We start from the raw sequence: 21,660 nt of genomic DNA on the forward strand, positions 1-21,660 counted from the left end.
TCTAGTAATTAGTATTTCCTTCTTTAATCTCTTGTTGTAATTTTTTAGACTGTAATTTTTCAGGCTGCAGTTTTTAACTTGAACTGTTCCAAGTAATGATAGCTCAGTGGCACTATGGACAGTCCTGAGTCACCTGAAGCTCAGGTATTAGTTACTGTAGTAAGATACAGAGAATAACTCTCCTCTCTGTTTACACTTTTTCAAAAGCAGTGGCATCATACAATAAAAAGATGGTTGGGTATTTAACATTTTATTCAAGAACAATAATAAAAAACAACAATTCATACACATTTGCACGAGGTAAAGCCTGCTTTTAATAAATAAATGCTTTAAACTTTTTTAAAAAAATCTTGCACATTATAAATTTAGTTATCCATTTAACTTTCATATACTGTATCTTTATAAACGCCTGACTGCCCTTCACACCCCTCCCATCCCCACACCTAGGAAGGAAACATTAATAGGAGTCAACTTTGACCCCTGACCTGTCTGCATTAAAATAGAAACTGAGGGAACAGACCAGATGCCAGGGGCAGGGCTTCATGTACAGATGATCCTAATAAAATCTGATAGAATCACATTCTCTTCAATAAAAACAGACCTAGCATCCCCACCTGTCTGCTCCTTCTGCAGCCATCCCCTGTTCATTCGCAGATCTCAGACAATGATCCCCTTTCCTATTGCTCTAAATAGATCAGGTATCGCCAACAGAGACCCCCAACAGCAGACCCAGGCCCGTGGTCTATAGTGTGGTTTACTGATCCAACTGCTGCTTTTCATGACCTTTTTTTAAATGAATGATTTTTTTTTTTGGGGGGGGGGGGATGTAATGAGTTGCATAAAGAAATCACTATTTTTTTTTTGCCTTTATTAATGTCTTAGCTGCTGTGTGCTTATTTCATAAGTCCCAAATACACCCTCATATGAAGAGGGTCTAACTTCCACCCCTGCCCCTGCCCTCCTATTGCTTTGTCAACATCCTGCAGCGGAGCAGAGCTGGGTCCTGAAGAGAGACCCTCTAAAGAATGATGCCTGGTATCAGTATGAACAAACGCATTGCTTCCTGAATGCAAGAATGACCCAGAAGACAAAAAGCCCAGGAGCCTAACAGTCGCTCTCAGGGTCTGTGCAAAGCAAATGTTACCAGTGTTTGCAAAATAAAAATGGCTCAGTAACAGCATACTCTGCAAGTCAAAGGTGAGATCGTCAGAGTGGGACTTTGCACACCACACACAATGTGCACATCTAACATACAAAGTCTTAAAAACAAACAGGGAAAAAAAATTACATAAAAATATAAATAACTCAAACTGCCTAGAACCTTTTCACTGTGAAAGGGGGAAACCCAGCTTACAAATAAATTCTTCCTGAATTGAGCTAATTGGTGCTTATTGTCTTAATAAAAGGTTTGACCTGTTTCTAAGATGCCTTTTGCTCCGTAAGGTTGTCCCCACGTTCTAATAAGGCGATTCATTCGCTGGACTGAACTGCGCTTGGCTGGAGAGTCAATGCAAGTAAATGGCCACTAGATGGAGCCACAGTGCAGACAGGACTAATTCCAGTTCTTAAAGATTGTTCCTTTGTTGATACTTCTATTATTTCTTTGACCTAACCATGAGCTTGTGAGCTGTGGATGCAACAATCTTTACTCCATAGTCTCGGGTAGTGGCCGATTGTCATTATGATTTCATTAGGTTCTGTTACAGAATTGAACAAAATTATTCTCTGTTAGTTCCCCTGTACAATATATACATATAAAAATAACACATCACTGTCTTCTGGCACCCAATATAGAAAAAATACAACACACTTTATATGGTTTATATAAAAACACAATTAAAACATCAGAACATCAGAAAAGCTACATCTGAGTGGAGATAATTCAATCCCTCCTTCTTTTGGGGGTTGTGTAGCTTAAGTATCTGAAAGCCACAAGCAGACTATCAGTGAGTGCCTCCTCAGAGCTGCCTTTTCCCTAGACATTCAATAAGATCTTAGCTCACCGTATTGCCACTGCACATTCTGTCTCGACTCTTCCACTAAGGTTACAAGCAAGAAGAGCCATTCAGCCCAGCTTGTTTAACTGGTTGTCAGTAGGTAGTTGAACCAAGGATCCCATCCAGCTGTTTCCCGAAAGAAGCCAGGGTATCAGTTTCAACTGCCTGTTCCCTGCTCCCACAACCCTTTGTGTAACAAGGTGCCTCCTGTTAAAGGCACCCAGGTTCTGGGTGATAGTGATCCCTTTCACTGCAGCAATGGGATGGTCCTTCCCAAAGGAAAACCGCCCACCCCCCCCTTTGCTGCCTTTCACGTTAGCTCCCTAAGAAATACCTTCTCCGTGTCAAACTGTATCCCTCTGTTAGATCCCTGACACATGAAGCCACTGTAATCGTCACAGTCAATATCCTCAACAAGCCTGTCTGGAAATGTCTGGAGCGCAAGAAAAAAAAACAAAATGCCAACTTTCAGCATCCGTCAAGGGCAGGCCAGCAGGTGCCACCAACTAAACTGTCCACAAGTGTTACTCCCTTGTGTTCGAAACGAGCCCTGAGGAACGAGCTGGTCATACCGTCTCCTGCAGTCTCTCTTGATGGATTGTTACAGTGACGGTCTTTCAGAAGACGTATTAAACCCCAGCCCTGTCTGCTATTATTATTCTCATGGTGATTAAGAGTGGTGCAGGTTAGGGGCCCTGCCCTGCAGGCTGCTCTCACGTGAGTCCTGGCTCAGTTCTGCACTGGAATTGTCCCCCGGGAGCCCACAGTGTCCGGCGCAGTGCAGCCCCCCGGCCTGGTGCAGAGCTGGAGGGAGAAGCCAGTTGGAGGCCCCACCCCCTGCAGGCACTGTCTCCCCCCGCCCTGCTGCGGAGCCCTGCGACCCACAGACCCGTCTGAAAACAGTTGGGGTGGCCGTCCATGACCTTTCGCCACGCCCTAACTCCCAGGGACTGTCTGCCTGCAGCCTCTGCCCTCCTCCCTTGCCAGCCGGCAGAAGTGCGAACTTCGACGAGCAGTAAAACAAAATAAATAATCGTATAATTACTAACGAAACACGAGACACACCGATGCACCAGGACCAGACAATCAGAATAAGGTGTTCGTCCAAGCGCCGCATCGTACCTCTCCCAACAACACTTCCCTTTTGCAGACGCGGACTTCCGGCTCTGCTCCGCACCCCCTCTCCTGAAAAATACTGACTGGCGGGATCCAGCTGCGCAGCTGGGGGTGGGGGGGGGTGCTCAGTTCCCGTAAAAGCCGTAGTAGCCTGCGTCGCTGCTGCTGTCCTTCTCGCAGGCCTCCCCCCCGCGGGTGGGCGGCGAGCTCTCGGTGCTGGAGGCGTAGGGCGACACCCTCCTCTTCTTGGTCTCGGCGCCCTCGTACAGCCCGGAGTCGGCCGAGTCCACGGACTTGACGGAGGGGGGCTCCAGCCAGGAGTCCTCCCCCGGCCCGGCCTCCTTGGGCTTGTCCGGCGGGGGGGGCAGGGGCAGGGGCGGGTTGTGCTGCTGCAGCTCGGGGGCGGCGGCGCTGGCGGCGGCGGCGGCGGCAGCCGGGGAGGGGTGGAGCCGGGGGTCCGCGGGCACGGGCCGGAACCAGCCCAGGCCGGGCCCGCTCTTGGGGTGGGGGTGGGGGTTGAGGTACGGCGCGGGGGGGCGGCTGGCTCCCCAGCCCCCGGCCGGGGCGGACACGGCGCTGGAGCCGAAGGGGTGGTGCTCCTGGTAGTAGCCCAGGGCGTGGTGCGCGGAGGTCTGCAGGGGGAAGGGCTTGTAGGACATGAAGCCGTTGCCGGAGTAGTCGGCGTCGAAGGAGTTGAAGTCCAGGCGGTTGGCGCCCGCCCCCTGCTGGCCGGGCAGGTACCAGCGGCTGTGCGGGCTGCCGCTCGGGTCCTTGGGCTGCCCAGGGTGAGCGGCGTGCCCCGCGTGGCCCATGCCCACGCCCATGCGGTCCCGGCTGAAGTAGCGGCCCTGGGGCAGGGGGCTCATGTACTGCTCGGGGAGGTAGGGCTGGTGGTAGCAGCCCCCGGGCAGCAGCTGCTGGCTGTCGGTCGGGGAGGGGGTCAGCCGGTCAGAGTCGGCGGAGGCGTAGATCCTGCGGACGACAAGGACAGAAGCACAGGTTCACCTCAGCACAGACTCGGGCCTGTAGGTCACGTCAATTCAAGCACAAAAGAACAGCGGTTAGCAGTGCACGGTGCAAGGGTTCGGTCACAAGCTCCTAACCCATTAGGGGTCCTTCACGAGCTGCACTGTAAAAGGAATAACACTTAGATTAGTACAGTATAATCATCCTCCTAAGGATAAACCAATATAAAAGGCACTGAGCATATTAGGGTTAAAGGCTGATGTGATCATGCACCAAAATTCAGAAGGGCTCCCTTCAAGCTAGGGAACGCTAGAAATCAAAAATCTTTTACTTACGTGTCAAAATTGTCCCGAAACCCTTTAGCAAAAGGGTTGTGGTCTATTTTCAGCTGTGTGATCTGTATACCAAACGACAGGAGACAGCAGACAGAAAATAAGGCAATAAGACAGCAATCACGGCTCATCCCAAGAACTAAAACGCTCTGTAAGAACCACTTTAAATCTCAAGATCTTTCCTGGCTAAAAGAAATAAGTCTGGGGTTTGTTACAAAATATCTAGGCAGAACCTCCTTTCTTTCAATCTTTTGCATTTACAACAATTTTAATATGATATTCCATTTTATCTATCTTACTTTATGCCTTTTAATTCCTGCAGAACCTATTGCAACAGAGACTGGCTTATGATCATTTTTGTTCATGTTGTGGACAGACCCCAGGTACACAATTCTGCAGCATGAGGTTTTGCTGTCAGCAAGAGCTCTGCAATCCAGTGAATCCAGTTATAGGTTCTCCCCATACAGGCTTTCAGGACAGATTTAAAGATCTTAAAATTGCAAATCCTCAACTTCATGTATGTGTGATGTAATGTCCAATCTTCCAGTTGAAGCCAACAATATTAGGACTAAGACCCGACACGAGAATGTACTAAATTTCAGAAGGGCTGGGTTTTTTAAGTTAATGTGTTTTGTTGTCCAAATAAGAGTCTTCGTATCTTCAGTACCAGTCTACTTCATCTGCCCAAAAGCCTGAAGCATTGTATCAGCTTTTCCAACAGCTCACCTAAATCTATCTGGGATTTTGGGGCCACTGAGAGAAACTTAAATCTTCCTTCTCTGATGTTTCCACACACCCATTCATGCAAAGTTTGCATAGCCTTTCCTGGATCCCCCAGGAAATACCTTATCATGCATTTTTACAGTGTATATTTCTTTTACATAATGCTGTGTAGCCATTTACAGCATTGTGGATATTAAAAGCAAGAATCATGGGCTTGATTAAACTAAAGCATACAAGACGAGCACTAAACAGCAGCAGATATAGCTAACGCTGGTATATTCCTAATGGCTAATTTCTACTGCTCCTGCCTCACTTCACTGAGCACATTGTAACAAAGCAATAATCATGTTGTCTTTTGTGAAAGACAGTGCAACCAGGTGGATGCTGCACATTGGTGGTGGTGGAGGGGAGTCCCCATTACCTGTAAAGCGCTTTGAGTGGACTGTCCAGAAAAGCGCTATATAAGTGTAAGCAATTATTATTATTATTATTATTATTATTAACCCATGTCGAGATCAATATTTTTTACCAGCTTAATATGTATTTCCACACTGGTTACAGCAACCACAAGGCCAATGGAGCAAGTGGACCTTATTTAAGACACTGCACGTCAGCCCTTTCCTCAGCAGACGTCTAATTCAGGTGAAGATGCCCAAGACTTGAGTTTTACTCCCACGCCAGTCAGTTGGCAAGGTGTCGCTGCCACTCCGCCCGCCCGAGTGTGACTCACGTCAGCGTTCTGGTAGGCGGTGACGGCGATGAACTGCGTCTCCTGGAAGACGAAGGTCTGCGATTTGTTATCCGCGAAGGGGTCCTCTGTGCCGTCCTCCCTGACCTCCACCACGTGCAGGCGGGGCTGGTACTTGTGCAGGGACTGCAGCACGATCATCTGCTGGGGAGAACCGCACAGCGCTCACTCCTTAAGGCACGTCTCCCTTCCAGGGATCTGCTGCCTAGGCGCTCTGCTGCTTCAGGGTGCAGGCTCCAGCCCCAGCTCTGCTGCTGACTCACTGTGCGTCACCCTGCTCTCAAGTCACTTTAAACCAAAACCAAAGTCCAGCCCCTAAAGGACGAGCATGTGGCTCTGCAGAAAAGCGCCTGCCGACTGTGACTGAGGGCTGACTCTGCACTGTGCAGGTTAACATGGACGAGCAGTTAGATTCTGCAAGTGTAACTATCAGTTTTTGTGTGAGGCGGTGAGCTCGACTGTGTATAGGTGCATCAATGTGGGTGGATTTGTGTCTCTTCTGGGGCATGTGGTCTGGAATTGCTGTCAATGTGGGTGAAAAGTTTCACATAACCTCCCCACAGAGACAGTAACTCCTCAAAAAGTGACAAAGTGGGGATTTCCTCAGTTTGATAAGGACTTTTTTTCCTACAGGCTAAACCAATATATTTAAAAAAATGGCAAATGTGCTTTTAACTGTCTTTTTTTCAATTTCAGAGGAATTAGGAATCAATTAAAATATAAAAAGTCAGTCTCTACAATGGCAGGAACACAGCTTACGTAGCTGTCGGTGTCAGTGTGCCACTGTGTCTCAGAGCCTCTCAGTGTGTCAGTGTGCCACTGTGTCTCAGAGCCTCAGTGTGCCACTGTGTCTCAGAGCCTCTCAGTGTGCCACTGTGTCTCAGAGCCTCTCAGTGTGTCATTGTGCCACTGTGTCTCAGAGCCTCTCAGTGTGTCATTGTGCCACTGTGTCTCAGAGCCTCTCAGTGTGTCAGTGTGCCACTGTGTCTCAGAGCCTCAGTGTGCCACTGTGTCTCAGAGCCTCAGTGTGCCACTGTGACTCAGAGCCTCAGTGTGCCACTGTGACTCAGAGCCTCAGTGTGCCACTGTGACTCAGAGCCTCAGTGTGCCACTGTGACTCCGAGCCTCTCAGTGTGTCAGTGTGCCACTGTGTCTCAGAGCCACTCAGTGTGCCACTGTGTCTCAGAGCCTCTCAGTGTGTCAGTGTGCCACTGTGTCTCAGAGCCTCTCAGTGTGTCAGTGTGCCACTGTCTCTCAGAGCCTCTCAGTGCCTCTCAGTGTCACTGGGTCGCAGTTACCTGTGCCACATTGTTGGAGCTGCCCTTGTTGTTTGTGAGCTTCAGTTTCCCAAAGGAGATTTCCTGCCTCATCCAGTGAGCCCCTGAGTTGGGCGAGTCAGGGTGCATATACATCCTGTTACCTGGCAGACAGTGAAGAAAGGGAGGTGCCCTCAGTTTTACACGTGACAGGTAAAAACGTTCAGTATCACAACCCCACCCCCATTCGCACTCTGAAAACCCAGGAAACACCCCCAGTGAGGGCTCCCTATCGGGATCTGTGACGTAAATGAGATTTTCGGTTGCAGACACAAGCACTGCTCAAGCTTTACTGGTCAATGATAGCTCTCGGAAGCTTTTGTAACAAGAAACAGGTAATTAAGATGCTGCAATTGCATTAAACAAAAACAAACTCTGGAGACACGATGAGAACTGAGGCCTTGGCATCTTGCTCTCCCTGCTGCTCCTCCACAATCCCACTGATGCCCACAAGCAAGAGCCTTTCTCCGGTGCCCGAGGCTCACCTGGCATGTTGCCCTCGGCCTTTCCGCACTGGACCCACTTGCCCCCCTGGTACCTCCAGTGGTGCTGGTCGGCCAGGATGACGTCCACGTAGACGTTGTAGTGGGCCGAGGGGTCCAGCCCGCTCAGGTTGAAGCTGAGGAAAGGGAACATCCTCCTGCGAGGGGAGAGCAGACATTAATGAATACAGACAGGCCCCAAAAAAACTCTCAGAAGCCGCGATGCTCCTAGAGGGAAGTGGTTAACGGGACTGAGTGCTGGGCGGGACCTGAATGATTAATAAGAGTGTTTAATAAAAGATGCTGGCAGGGAGAAAGGGGGCACCACTCCTTCTATACTCGCTGAACTGATCCCGATAACGGCGCGGCCGACACAGAGAAGAGGTAACGGAAAGGTCGGCGAATCCCCAGGCGCCGAGCCGGTGGTGCTATCAAACCCGCGGGGGGGGAAGACACTCACACACTCTGCCAGGGCCCAGGCTGAGTGTGCTGCGCAGCAGGAGCAGAGCTGCAGCTCCAGCACAGCCTGTGGAAACCATCACCCCTCGAAGTCAATGAGAGCCTTGGACTGACAACCTGCTGCCTCTCTCTTGATCGGTCACTGTTATCCACCTGTCTGTCTGCAAAGGTCTCAACACAGAGCTCGCAGGGCAGTGCTGCAGCTTCTTGCCACAGCTCAAATATTCACATCACTTAACACTGTGACATTAGAACAGCTCAGACTGAGACGCCCAGGATCACTCCTCAGCGCCTTACCAAAGCAACACTTTCATTCACACACTTGAAAGTTCATAATTAACACTCAAAAACCCTATTTATAGTCATAACGTGAACGCCATGTTTATATTCAGTGTGGGATTAATGTCTGCGGTGCTGCATCAACAGTCTGCATTTAAACAGTGCCAAGGGGAGAACTGTAAGCAGGTGCCCGTGCTGCTCAACAAACACTCATATTTTCCCCTCAATTAACCTTTTACTGTAGGTTATACCTACAATCAGCAAACACTAAACTGGTCTGTGCTTCAATAAATCAGAAACTTTCAAAAGTGGCAAAACATTAGAGAACCTGGCTGTACTAATGTGAGCTGTCTTGACTTGGATATATTACAGCTGTGGCTCAATACAAAGCATTAAACAAAGAAGTCACAAAAAGTACCGTATCGGCTATACAGTAGGTCAGGCTTCCACAGCAATGCATCTGTATCACAAGGGTAAAGGCTGGGGGGGAAACGGGGAGATTCTGTTAATTCTGCAGACTAATTCTTTTTAAGAGGCTAGGGAGCTGTGCCAATACTCTCTAGTTACCACTATTGAGAAGGCCATTGTCTGATGAACACACAGGCACTGCAGTTAGAGCTGGACTTCTTAGAAAGGACACAAAGTGACATCACTATACACCGCAAACCGCAGCTCTACACATGGCACTGCTGTAACCCCATCACAGCTTTGCAAGATCACCCCCATGGTATTTCTGCAGTTCTCCCACAATGCATACTGACTTTGTCCTGCTTTTCCAGTCACACCATGCTTTATGAGCGCTCTCTAACCTTTGCCATGTTTCCACACCACTGTCCTCTTTCACAGTGACGGCCAGGCCAGACTTTTCAAAAGGGTCGAACCCTGCGGACAAGGACTCCGAGGTGTAGGGGGCACGCTTTTGTTCTGCACAAGCCACCCGGCCACTTGCCCAGAGGCTGCTGCAGGTTTATATAAACCGCCGTAGCATTCTCCTGAACCCTCAGACCAGCTCCTCTCAGGTGGAGCTTGCCGTCGCCACGGCAGCGGGTTACTGCAAGAGCCGTGTGTGTGCGCGCGTGCCTTTTCCTGTTCGGTGTGTGTCATTGATGTGGTATTCTTTTTCCTCAGCGGGGAGCGCAGGCTCTTGAGAGCGAGGTGAAGACAATTCTGCAACCCGGAGTGCTCCAGCACGTGCACAAGTTCCTCTTGGTAAACCTTTTCTTCGGCGTGCCTCCTTCATGGGCTCACCCTGACTACACTGCAGTGCTTTAGCTGTCCACTTCTGTGTTGCCTAACCATGCTTCCCAGAAACACATTTGTGAATTAAAGGCTGATCTTTTCAGATAAGCGATCAACTGTTTCTGGTAAACCTGATGTACGATAAAACACATTCAATAATGATACCAGATCAACTACAGATACTAGAAAACCCCAAATATACTTTCAGCTCAAGCATGCGACGCACACAGTAAACAATACTTCCTTCCTTAATATTGTCCCAGACGGAACATTTGCTTTGCTCATAAGTAAAATAACAATATACACATTATAATCAACCAATAACAAACCTACATGCATCAGATGGATGTAGATGAACAAGTCTGAGGCTTTAAATAATCCTCACAATTTAGAAAGAAGATGGGTCATCCGTGAGTGAGATACATGACAAAAAAAAAAACCTGACAGTCCTCCAAATTAAGCAGGTGAAAAATGAAGAAAAGGTAACCTAGTTCTACTGCACTTTAAAAATAGGAAGTGTAAATCAACATCTTGATGGAAGGAGCTAAAACTACAAGGGTGTTTGTGATTATACTGTCCTTCCACACCACTCGCCTGTTGTCGATGTCTGCCAGCTGTAGCTGTTGTGTGCAGATAACCTGAATATTCACCATAAAAACAGAAGGAGCAGGATAGTCAGCACAGTTACCACACCAGGTGACCACAGCGAATGTTCGAACAGATTCAATAAAAGTTCTATATAGTTAGTCATCAATGTACTAAAAACAATAAAAGAGGGTGCTGGCCCGTCTTACCCACGGCTGTGTTTCAGTCAAAGGTTAGCTTGTAATCAGCTCGAGTGCCAAGACATTTGTAATAGGGGATTAACATCTTGTCACCAGAGTTTATTACACTGCTGTGATACTCTAAATATTTTCAGGAGAAAGTGGGAAGTTGAGGACCCAAATGAGTGCAGAGCTGCAAACTTTAAGCCTTGCCCAAAGCACAGAGCACGGCAGGGGGCACTGATCACTGTTAAGGAGCACGAGCGCCCAAGACTCAGCACTGTAAAACAGAGTGTCTATGTGCTGAAAAGTTGCCACAAAAGTAATGGAAAAATGAGTTTCTTCGTTTTCTCAATATTCCAACAAGAGGCTTTGAAGCTCTGGATAAGAATCTAGAACAAATCCAGTTCCAGATGTGGAGGCAAGTGTTTCCAGTAAAGTCCACAGCTGGAAATGTGGAGTGTAATAATAAAAGTGCACAGACACAGAGGGTCACAGAGATTCAACCCATTTTAAGTCTTGCAAGCGGCACCCTCGTGTCCATACTACCACAGCAGGAAAACAATTTTTATACGTAGGTGTTTGTGATTAAGAATGGAAATAATATGAATCAATGTGGAATGTTTCGTGAGTACATCCTGACTTTGAACGCTTCGTTAAAAAGGTTCACGCCAAAGCAAATGGTATTTAGTATTCGTAACCCTGGAATAGCAGGAAAATATTAACCTTTTCATGTGAATCTAAACTGACGCTGCAGAATAAGGTTGACAAGCGTGTATCCAGGACTACGCAGCTGAACCTGCAGCTGCTGAGGTCTGGTGCAGCCCTGCAGAGTAACAGAGGGTCTGAGCTCTCAGTGCACAGGAAGGACTCCGAGAACAAACAGCCCCACGCCACCCATCACACTGAGGGCGAGGAGAGAGCGGCTCAGCCCTGCACTGACTCACTCCGCCTGCCTGGGCACAGCGCACAGACAGTGGGTGGCCTTGGTATTTTATTTTCCCCTTAGCCAACAAACTAACCAGTGGCTTTCTGTTAAATCAGCCCATTTATTAGAAGTCTTATAAAACAGAAAAGGTCTAATTACTGTAGAAATAAATAATCTAGGTTATTTGTTCTGTGTGTGTGGGTCAGGCCGGGAGGTACCCTGACGAACTGAATTACTCAGAAGACAAGCTTCAATCAACACCACGTCCGGCCTGCACCCAAGAAGGGGAAGAAGCTGCACCTAGGCAGTTTAATCCCACTTAAGAATCCCAGAGCGCTTCCTCAGCCAAAGTGGGAATCATTCGGAAGGAAGATATGGTAAAGCCCCCCCACCTCGCGCCCCCTGCGCCCCCCGGCCCTTGGTACCCCAGGGCTGGCATAACCGAACAAGTAGGGGAGCACATGTCCAGTGAGTTGCAGCCTCAGTCCCGCAGGGTGGGTGGGCCGTCCGCCGCCAGCTGCCCTTACACACCGCTCCTCCCTCGGGGAGGGGCACGGACCCCGCGCGCAGGAGCAGAGGGTCCCGGCTCCACGCTTCTGCTTTTCACTCCTTGCGTGTGCAGCAGACTGGAGACCGACAGGCTGCACGCTTGACAAGGAGCAGCGCGTCGAGAGAAAAAAATAAACCCAAAACTTCTCTTTTTTTTAGCAGCCCAGGGTGGCATCTGGCTATAATTGCAGTTGGCTCACTTGAAAGGTGCCGTGCGGGTGTGTGGGCTGAAACGATTCACATACAGCAAGGGCGGCGTGCGCATAACTTAACAGGTGCAACATCTGCATTTTACTGGGGGCTTGAAAGGAGAAAAAAATGATTTTGTGCACCTCAGTGACAGTGTGATGTCTTGTAAAGCATTCTAATCATTCACATTGATACAAAAGCATCAGCACATTTGCCCAAATTTATACTATGTGGCCTGCAAAGCAAAAGCCTAGATATCTTAGACACAATCATGAGTCATGATAGGTGTGCATACGATGAGCATCGAAAACTTACTCAAAGCCTCCGAATGCTTTCTACCGAGATAAAAACATGGCCTGTATTTAATACAGCTCAGTCCGGAAGGGAAAAAGCCCAGTTCATCATTTTAGCATCTTTAATTGACACATTGATCAGAGTCTTCAAAAACGTGATCACAGCAGGTGAACTATTCATGAGCAGCCAATATAAACGGAAGCAGCAGCGGATCCAGCACATTAGCCAATCAAATCTCGTTGCTATCATACAGTATTCTGCGATACAATCAGTTGCCTTTTAGTTTTATGCATGTGTAGAGGTTAATAATAACTTTTACTCATAAAGCGGCTTTCCAAACCCAAGGACGCTGTACGAGAAGAACAAGCCACCTTAAAAGGATGGCAAGGGATAACTGCTATTAAACCTAAGTCTAAAATTTCAACAGGACACCACAGAATTGAGTTTTGTGTCAAGAACAAAGCAAAAAAAAGACTTTTGCACACTACCATCTATATTAAAAATACATTCTATGGTGTTAAATAAGCAGCTTAATTGATCTTAAAATCACTCAGCTGTAGATTTCTCTCTCGCAGGAGAGGAATACGGAAGTCACCGGGCTAGAGATGAGAAAGGGCACAGTCTCTGGGCTCAGAAGGATTGTTCAGGACACAATTCAGTCACTGATATAACTGAAAAAAGAAACCAGCCGTGAACTTTCTTCATACGAGACCAGCCTGCCAGCCCACACAAACTCAATGAAAGAGAGAAAAAGACTGAAACAAAAATAGAGTTGTGTCATTTTCCTAAGTTGAATTGACCCTGATATTGTCAGAGTTATTAAAACAGAGCCTTTTTATAGGAAATCAGAAGACGGGGGAAGAAACCAAAGAAAGTACCAGAGAGGGTGCTCATTTGCATGCGGGGGAATCGCAGAGTTTCACTGAGTGTGCTGAACTCGGAGACACAGGGGAGGCAGCAGGAGCGGCTCGAACCCGCAGCCCCGGGCTGTAGGCCGCGCTGGAGGTGAGAAGCCTGCAGAGAGAGGCGCTCTGGGGTACACCTCAGGCTGTGCCGCAGAGAGACCGCGGCAGGGGGTAAACTCCAGGCCTCAGGCACCACGGCTATACAGGCTTTAGCTGTACGTCTCCTCCCCCAGTGGAATCGCCGTTTGTCTGTTTGATGGCCTTCCAGACCTGCAATCCGGGAACACGGCGCGCTGTTCCGCAGCCCTGCGAAATGACCTCTCACGTGAGCACGGCCCGTCTCTCGCCGCCGCCCGACGACATCCGCTCGCCTGCAGGACTCATCATTGATCACTCGCTGGGATTACTGACCACCACTGGTCTTAACTAGACAGTAATGACTTAAGTCCTAAAAAATTGTAAACTTAGTGTAAATTATCACCCGAGTTATTGCGCCCAAGAACTTAAATCATTTTTTAAAATAAAAAAATGAATAACTTGGAGAACCAATTGAGAAATGTGTTGAAAAGGAATACAGAAAAAGAGTTCACTTCCAGATTATGGCAGGGCTGCCAGCTCAAGATGGTGTTGCCAGTGGAGCTGCCCTGCTCGGGACCTGCACAGCACATTGCTTCGTACTGGGTCTCCTTCTCCACCGCCTCGTTACTGTGTGAGGTGGAGAGACGGTAACGGACTTTCAAGCATCGACGAGTCCGAAGGTATTCTGTGGATACCTGCTCTTCCAGCTGGGAGCACCTGGCTCTGGCGCACCTGTCAGAGCAACACACTCAGGAATAGTATCGATAAGCACCTGGGTGCCTGGAGAGCACAGGGCTCACAACCCCTGCTCTCTTCTCTAACCAAATGACTTCCAACGGTATGGTTGCCTTCTAACTACTCTGTTTTACTTGAGTGGGTTTCTGACACCACATGTGAAAAAACGTTCTTCACACTTTGTCAGATGCACAAGCGTTCCTCCTTTATGACTAGCAGAGACGCACTAGCACTGGCTTGCGGGATCTTAAGCTGGAGAAGCCGATTTCAGGAAACAGCTGGAAAAAGATGATCTAGCTCGATCATCTGCTAGCACCAAGAGGCCCGGGAGGGCCGGTCGGTCTCCTATTGCGTGTAACACTCCACACATCACAGAACTGAGCATGCGAGGTTTGTCAGCAACGCCAAATACATGCATTATACAGCAGTTATAGGATTTCCAACTCGCTAATATTAATAAGATGAACAGGATATTTCTTTAGCATTTTAAAAAAATACACTGGTCATCGTGTCTACCCAAAATAAAACGCTCACAGGGCTGCGATGCATCGAAGACAAGGCGAGAGCAGCACAGTGCAGGTCTCGCCCGAGTGCACAAGCGTCCTCGTGACCCCGCAGGGCGGGACAGTGGGGGGAGGGGGACCCCGAGCTCCTCGGCACGAGCCGGGACAGCGGGGGTCGGCGCTGACCCACGGCAGGGAGGCCCAGCGCGACTGGAGCAGCTCACTGCCGTGGAGAGTGGAAGGAGATGAAAGAGCCGCACCTGCGGGCAACAGAGGGGCCCTCGCACGTTGGGTGTCAAACCCCGAGAGCACAGCAGGAAGCGCGAGTGCAAGAAAACAAAAAAAAAACACACACAAATGAAAAAGTTACAACAAAACCAAACCAGAAATAGACACTCTTGCTTCCCCTGTCGATCTGCCTTTTTTTTTTTCTAAGAATAAAAAGCCGCACCTCTGAACACCCTTGGAGGGTCTCCGTTAACATGAAATATGAATATTGAAAAGCATGTACGGCCAAGCAGTCTAAAGCTGATCAGTTTTAACCACTGTCACAGCTTAATGAAAAGCTTCTTGAATAATGATGTGACATCATTTAATAATGTCTGAGATTTTGACACGAAAAGCACAATGCGGCAAACATCGCTTTTGCATTAAGCCGAAAATGCAATATGACAACCGGAATAAATAAAATATTAGGCTGCAACTGGAGAAGTGACTCTTCAAACGGATGATTACGAGCGATGTTTCCAGACTTATTCTTCGACCGGTGTTTTAAATTTAACGGAGCTGCGCCGGGCGTGACTGCTATCTGGGTGGCGACCGAAGCGAATATCGACATTCGAATCGCCTTCAACTCCTAACGGCGCATTAATGAAAAACACATAAAAATAACTTTAGGAACCAGAAAAACTTTTCAGAAGGTATCTCTATTTAGAGAACTTTTGAAACAAAAACCATTTGGCTTCCTTTCTCTGTATTTTCAGGTAGCTGATAGTTGATAAGAAAAACTGATTTATGCATGCGTATAAGTAACTTATTTTTTGGCAACAAAAGCTCTTCAACAGAGTGTACTGAAGAAAACAGACTGTTCTATTTTTTTTTATTAAAGCTTTCTAACAGTTTGGTAGATTTCCTGCACAAGTCTGAAATTGGCCACATGCTTTGTTGCTTCATCGCAAGCCAAAATCTTCTGAAAGCATCTCTCGCTGATAGGAGTCTTTTGATTTTCTCTGCATAGTGAGAGATCTACACGCAGTTGTCTGTCGAGGGAGGTTTCCTCAGAAAGAGGCCACCTGGAATTATCCTCAGCAAGAAGGAACAAACCTTGTTAAGAAAACAGTACAGTGGTGGCCAGGAGGGACTCGGGCACTAAGATCAGCTGCAGGCTGAGATCTTCAGCTGCTCCTTCACAACCTGTCCTAGGATTAGGTCTGTAACATGCTGGCCAAGACTGAGGTTTTAGTTAATCACTACTCACTGTCTTGGCCAAAGCTGCCCTGCATTTGACAGGAAACCGTTCAATATGAGTGCTTTATATAAAGTACAAAGAAATTAAACCCTGATTAACAGAAATGTTTTTTCCTGCTCCACGTTTATTCATAGCACCGATGAAATAGGGACAGAGAATAGAAGGGGTGACAGGCTGGATAATGTCCCTTGCTTAAAAAAATTCCAGTAGAGTACTCAAAGCACAAAGTCATACCTGCCATAAATACACAATTGAATTCCAAAAAAACGAGAGGGTCACATTTATTCACACACCTAAGTGTCACTTTAAATAAAATTCAGTAAAGACAAATCTACAACAACATTCTGCTCTTTGGAAGTTGTTTGGTTCTTTGAACGCTTCCTATTTCCCTGGGTTATAAAGGAGGCAACACACGAAGAATATTCATTAGTAGTATCATGGATATACATTAATCCAGAAAAAATCTGAACCTACCACTTTCTGCAGTAGTGTCTATTGTTATGGGCTCTCAAACCGAAGGTAATCTCACCAGTCCACAAGGAAATCATGAACTCCAACACATACCAAGATATTTTACCCTGAGAACTATTTCTTTTTTTGTCAAGAAACTAGTGGCTAGGCAGGAAATGAACGTTCTTGCATCACAACGACCCAAAGCATAAATTCAATTAACAAAGAAATGGTTAACTGCACACAAGGTTAAGTGCTCTTGACTGGCCAACTCAAACTTCAGAATTCGATCGAATTAATTAAACTTTTGTAATTGTAACTCAAGATGACAGTAGTTCACTAAAGGAAACCAAAGTAGCAATTTTAAAAGGAGAAATGTTCACAGATTTCCCATCTGAAGTGACAGAGTCTCATGGCCAGAGGATGATTTACAAAAAATTAACTACAGGGGTGTGAATGAATGTGACCCTCCTAATTTCAAGATTATTCATGCCAAATAGGATTTTTCTCTATGCAATCTAATTAAGATTAATTACTGCATAATATTTTTAGAAATGTTCCTGTTATTTGATGCTATTGTTGCTCTTTCATCAGGGATAGGAATAAATCAAGAGGGCACTCTATTGTACACCTTTAAAACTAAAACAGAAATTAATGTTTTAATCAAAACAGTTAAATTAGATCCTAAAGCCTCAGGAGAGTAACAGAAAACGGCACAGAGCTCAACCTCATTTGAATCAAAGTGAAACACAGTACTATGACTCTGGGTTATTTTGAGTGAATTTCTCCTGTTTTAGAGGAAAACTTGAAAAGAGCCAGCGAGTTTCGTCCAAGCCACAAGCCCCATGGTTCGGGTGCATTTCAAAGCAAGAGCTCAGAGCAGGCCGAAATCTTCAGAAGGGAACTCAGCTGGCTTTCCTCTAAATATACCTGCACAAAAAAAGAGCGAAAAGACAGCATAGCTCTCCCTGCACCCTGCACATCAAAGCCACATGGCTGTAAGAGATTTGGTAGTGTACTCGTGCTTTTCGGCTCTTTCTTGTCCTCCCTCTGACAGTTTTCTTTCTTGCTATTGCACTGTGAACTCTGAGGCTCCTTTGCTGACAAGGTGCACCACAGAACTTCCTTGTGTTTTGCAGGATGTTGCTGTTGAAAATAACCGGTAGTAGACTTATACTTTGACACCAGCAGAACACTCAACCTCCTCCTTTGTACTGTGTGTATAATCAGATAAAATGCGTGTGTGTGTATCAATCAGCGTGTTGGTCAGGGCACGGAACTGAAAAGCCACTGATGGCTCGATACCACAGCTTAGCACTTCACCACACTTGAAGTACACGAGTTACAGCCGTGCTTCCAACACCAGGCATGGTGGCCAAGAACATTCCCATCCCTCCGACAGAAGGTCCTGGAGGTTTTCTATTCCACAGCTTGAGAAGACAACAAGTACAAGGCCAGATCAAGCCTGACTGACCCCCCAACCCCTCTCAGGTTGCAGTACGTTTCAATATGGAAGGTCCCCTGTGTAAACGACCCGCACAGTAATAACAATAATCACCATTCAGAGTGACTAGCAGAGTGAAGGGGATGAACTGCACACCAGCAACTACTGCTGAAGCACTGCTCACAGTGGGACCTCGGGTGTCCTGCTCATCTTAAGAAGGAGGCACAGTAACTGGCTCGGGGAGCCAAAGGCAGAGGCTGGGCATGGTCCTGCACCCTCATGTGAGTGGTTTAAACCCCTGGGCCACCCAGCCTCTGCATGTGTGCAGTGAGGTCCATGTTTAAGAGTAGGGGCCAAACGGGTTTTCCATTTTTTTTTATCTTCACTGTTTAAAAGAAATGAAGACTCTGAAAGTATCTCAGCTGATTGTGTTTTTTTGTATTTGTTTTTCAAACACATTCTTGCTAGCTGCCCTGTCTGTGAGGCGCGGAGTTCACCGCACTCCAGAGTCTCCGAGCTAGTCTATGAGGCTCAGTTGACTCTGAGATAACCACAACCCTGCCTCCTTCCTCATCGCCTACCATACTGCAGCTCAACCGCCAGCTGGTATACGTGTACCCATTTTATAATCACGCTGAAGTACAGCCAAGCAGTACCCCTACCTGTGAGAGAGGAAACCTTCTCTTGCTTGGTTGAGTACGTAAATCTAAATCTTTTTTTTCACACGCAATTTTCTTCACCGCAGTAGGTTACTTATATCCTGAGTTCCTAAGAGACTTCAAACCTTATTTTACAGATAATAACATGCTGATATTGATTAAACTATTTATCAGTTTACCACTTAAAACATAAAAATGAATTAAGAAAAAAAAATCAAATAAACATACGATCTATGAATTAAGGCTTTAAAAAAATTACCCCTAGCTTAATTCACTGTTGGTTTCCCACTGTAAAATGTTACTATGTGTTTTAGTCACTGAAATTATTTAAAGAAATTTCAGTATGAGATTCGGTTATTATTTGTGTATTTCTCTCCAACCACATTGTAAACCTGAATTTGAAACTCTGACATATCCTGGAGCTTCCCTTGGTAAAAGCCAGAAATTGATGCTCAACCCCACTAAGAGCTTGGTCTGGCCCCCTGGTGCAGAGGAGGAGAGACCAATCAATCCTCCTGAGAAAACTGACTGAAAACCCCATGGAACCAACACCAGGGACTGGACATTGGGTCAAGCAGATTCCTGGGCAAAGGACACGCGGAACACAGCACCCTTTTTGCCAAAGTAGCCCTGGAGTGCCATTCCAATTGAAAACAGAGCAGCAGGACCCATGATCTCTGGAACTCTCTCCCCAAGGATATCAGAGAGTCACCTTCTCTAAACTCCTTCAAATCCAGACTCAAAACCCTCAAAAGCCTTTACTTAACTGGTTCCATTCTTCACCCCTCCACTTTTCTTAGTACCACCATCCACGGTCTCCTTTGTATATTGTAATTGTTTTTATCTTGTGTAGTCTTCTTATTTATTGTTGTTGTCGTCCTGTAAAGCGCTTTGAGAAGCCACGTTTAAAGGCGCTATATAAAATAAAGTTTATTATTATTATCATCATCATCATCATCATCTCTGCTCCAGATACACACCGGCTCTGTCCAGCTGCAGTCACAAGTCTCAGCGCCCCGCTTCTGAAACGACTTCATCACAACTACCCCCTACTGGGACAAGAACGTACTCAACAAACCACAAAGTGGCACCGCTGAAAATTCCGCCCAGTTTTAAAAAACTATATTGATTACACTTAAAACAACCCCACTGATAATACACACCTTGAACAGATTTCACAATTTCCTCATCTCACACACGATGGCCTGTCCGTGCCACTGCAAAAGCACATTAAAAAAGGGTTTTCGGATTTGAATTTAAAGAGTGGAAACTCACTGGGAATTACACATACATGTTGCTCTGCGTAAGAACACCCCGAGGTCGGCAAACGACAGGAGGCCATCCAGCCCATTTAATAATTAGTAACTACAATACTAAAATAACTAAAACGGGTTAAAGAGGCGAAGGTAGCAGCTTCAGCAACAACGCCTGGTACAGCCATCAGAATAACGAACTGGTATAAAGGCTCCACAGCCAAAACATTGTGTTTTCCCTCTTCTCTTTTCAGCATGGAATAAACCTATTACTTGTTCCTGTATATATATATACTATTTTGAGTGCAACTGTATGAAGTATTCAATATTTTGTTAAAAACATAAATCTACTCCGAGATTCTTCTGCAATACACACAACTTAACCAAGAAGGAGCGGGTGCAAGCATCCAAAAGCCTAACACAGGAATTGCCATTTTCTGCTGAGTCGATGCGAATTCCACAGGAACATGCTCAATCATTGTTGGTGCTTAGTCGAAGGTGACTCGTGTTCAGAAGTAACCCACAGTAGTGTTTGAAGATTACCATCCTGTGTTTCGAATGGTATATACATTCCATCACGATGATGGCAAGCTCAACTTCACCCCCAAAGCTCAGAACCATGACAGGGTTGTATTTGGTTTGATCAAGAGGGAGATAATTGACATTTCTGTTGTGGCTGAGAAGCACCGAAAACAAGGTTCCATACAGTCAGCTTCCTTTCTGTCAGCTGCATCTAAAGAAACAACGCAGTGGAACAACAGCCCTGCCCTTTATCGCAGCAAGGCGAGATTTCTGTTTTTGCATCTTTAAGCGCATATCAGATGAAGAACTTGTTTTTCAGTGTGGATGCAATGTTCTTACTGCCTTGGTCAATTAAATACCACAGAAACCCATCGGCAGAGATACTTAAATTAGATGACTTTAATTCCGGTTTCCTTCTGGTGCAATTCTAAGTCACAAAGTCTGCACACTTTATCGCAATCCCACCACTACCACCAGCTGATTTCAATTTGAACAAAAGACAAAAGGTGAGCCTTTCCATCTGAAACATGCTTCTGATTACTCTTGCACTACTAGAGTGTATATATTCAGGCAGGACAACCAAGAATCTAGTCTCATCACACATACATATGTATATTGCTTTGACTCAATGCAACAAGGAACTCCCTTTCAGCACATCCACACACCACAGAGAGCCATGCTTTCGCAGTTTGCTTTCAAAGGTCATATTTAAGCTATAAAACTTCCCAGACAAGACTGCAGAAGTACCTTGTAATCTGCATATGTAATCAACACATATATAGCATTAGTGTATATATATATTATATAATCTATAACAATTATATTAATATTATAATAAAACATTAATGTTACATATTAGTATATTTAAAACAAGATAAAGATTGCTTTAAAGGGTACTAAGGCAAATTGATTCTTCAGCTGCCATTAAAACTCCAATGTGAGAATCGCAACAGCTCGTAAAGTCGCTCTCATACCAAAACAGTCGGAAGACGGGTTCATATTGTGAGGACTTTAAATTAAATTTTAGATTGTACCAATCAGGAAAAAAAAAGGCGTTAGCCAACCTAAAAAGGAACGCTGCTCTGGGCAGGAGGGAGAACGCGACCTGCCGTCTGAAAAGGGGGGTTCCTGTCAGAGCTTTCTTCAATTCGGTCTGAACCGTCACTCGCTCGGACTGCTGTTCTGTGGAGGGGATTGTGCCGCGGCTCGGACTCAGTCGCACAGCCAAACTCCAGGCACCCCAACATCAGCCAGGGGCCCCG

At 46.4% G+C, this 21,660-nt stretch overlaps 1 protein-coding gene across 2 annotated transcripts in view; it reads right to left on the bottom strand.

Moving 5' to 3' along the window:
• Positions 1 to 234: 234 nt before the first annotated feature.
• Positions 235 to 21,660, bottom strand: part of tbx21 (T-box transcription factor 21) — a 30,547-nt gene continuing 9,121 nt past the window's right edge. The window contains exons 2-6 of one of the 2 annotated variants that reach the window (XM_088623233.1): positions 7,684 to 7,838; positions 7,181 to 7,302; positions 5,865 to 6,026; positions 4,415 to 4,476; positions 235 to 4,085 (exon numbers count right to left, since the gene is read on the bottom strand). In XM_088623233.1, the coding sequence (XP_088479359.1) occupies positions 3,239 to 4,085; positions 4,415 to 4,476; positions 5,865 to 6,026; positions 7,181 to 7,302; positions 7,684 to 7,838 (1,348 nt within the window). In that variant the 3' untranslated portion in view covers positions 235 to 3,238. The remainder of the gene's footprint in view (positions 4,086 to 4,414; positions 4,477 to 5,864; positions 6,027 to 7,180; positions 7,303 to 7,683; positions 7,839 to 21,660) is intronic. The other variant, XM_088623235.1, reaches the window with a different exon arrangement.

Source organism: Lepisosteus platostomus, chromosome 28 (genome assembly GCF_059453375.1).
Source record: "Lepisosteus platostomus isolate fLepPlt1 chromosome 28, fLepPlt1.hap1, whole genome shotgun sequence".
Classification (NCBI taxonomy): domain Eukaryota; kingdom Metazoa; phylum Chordata; class Actinopteri; order Semionotiformes; family Lepisosteidae; genus Lepisosteus; species Lepisosteus platostomus.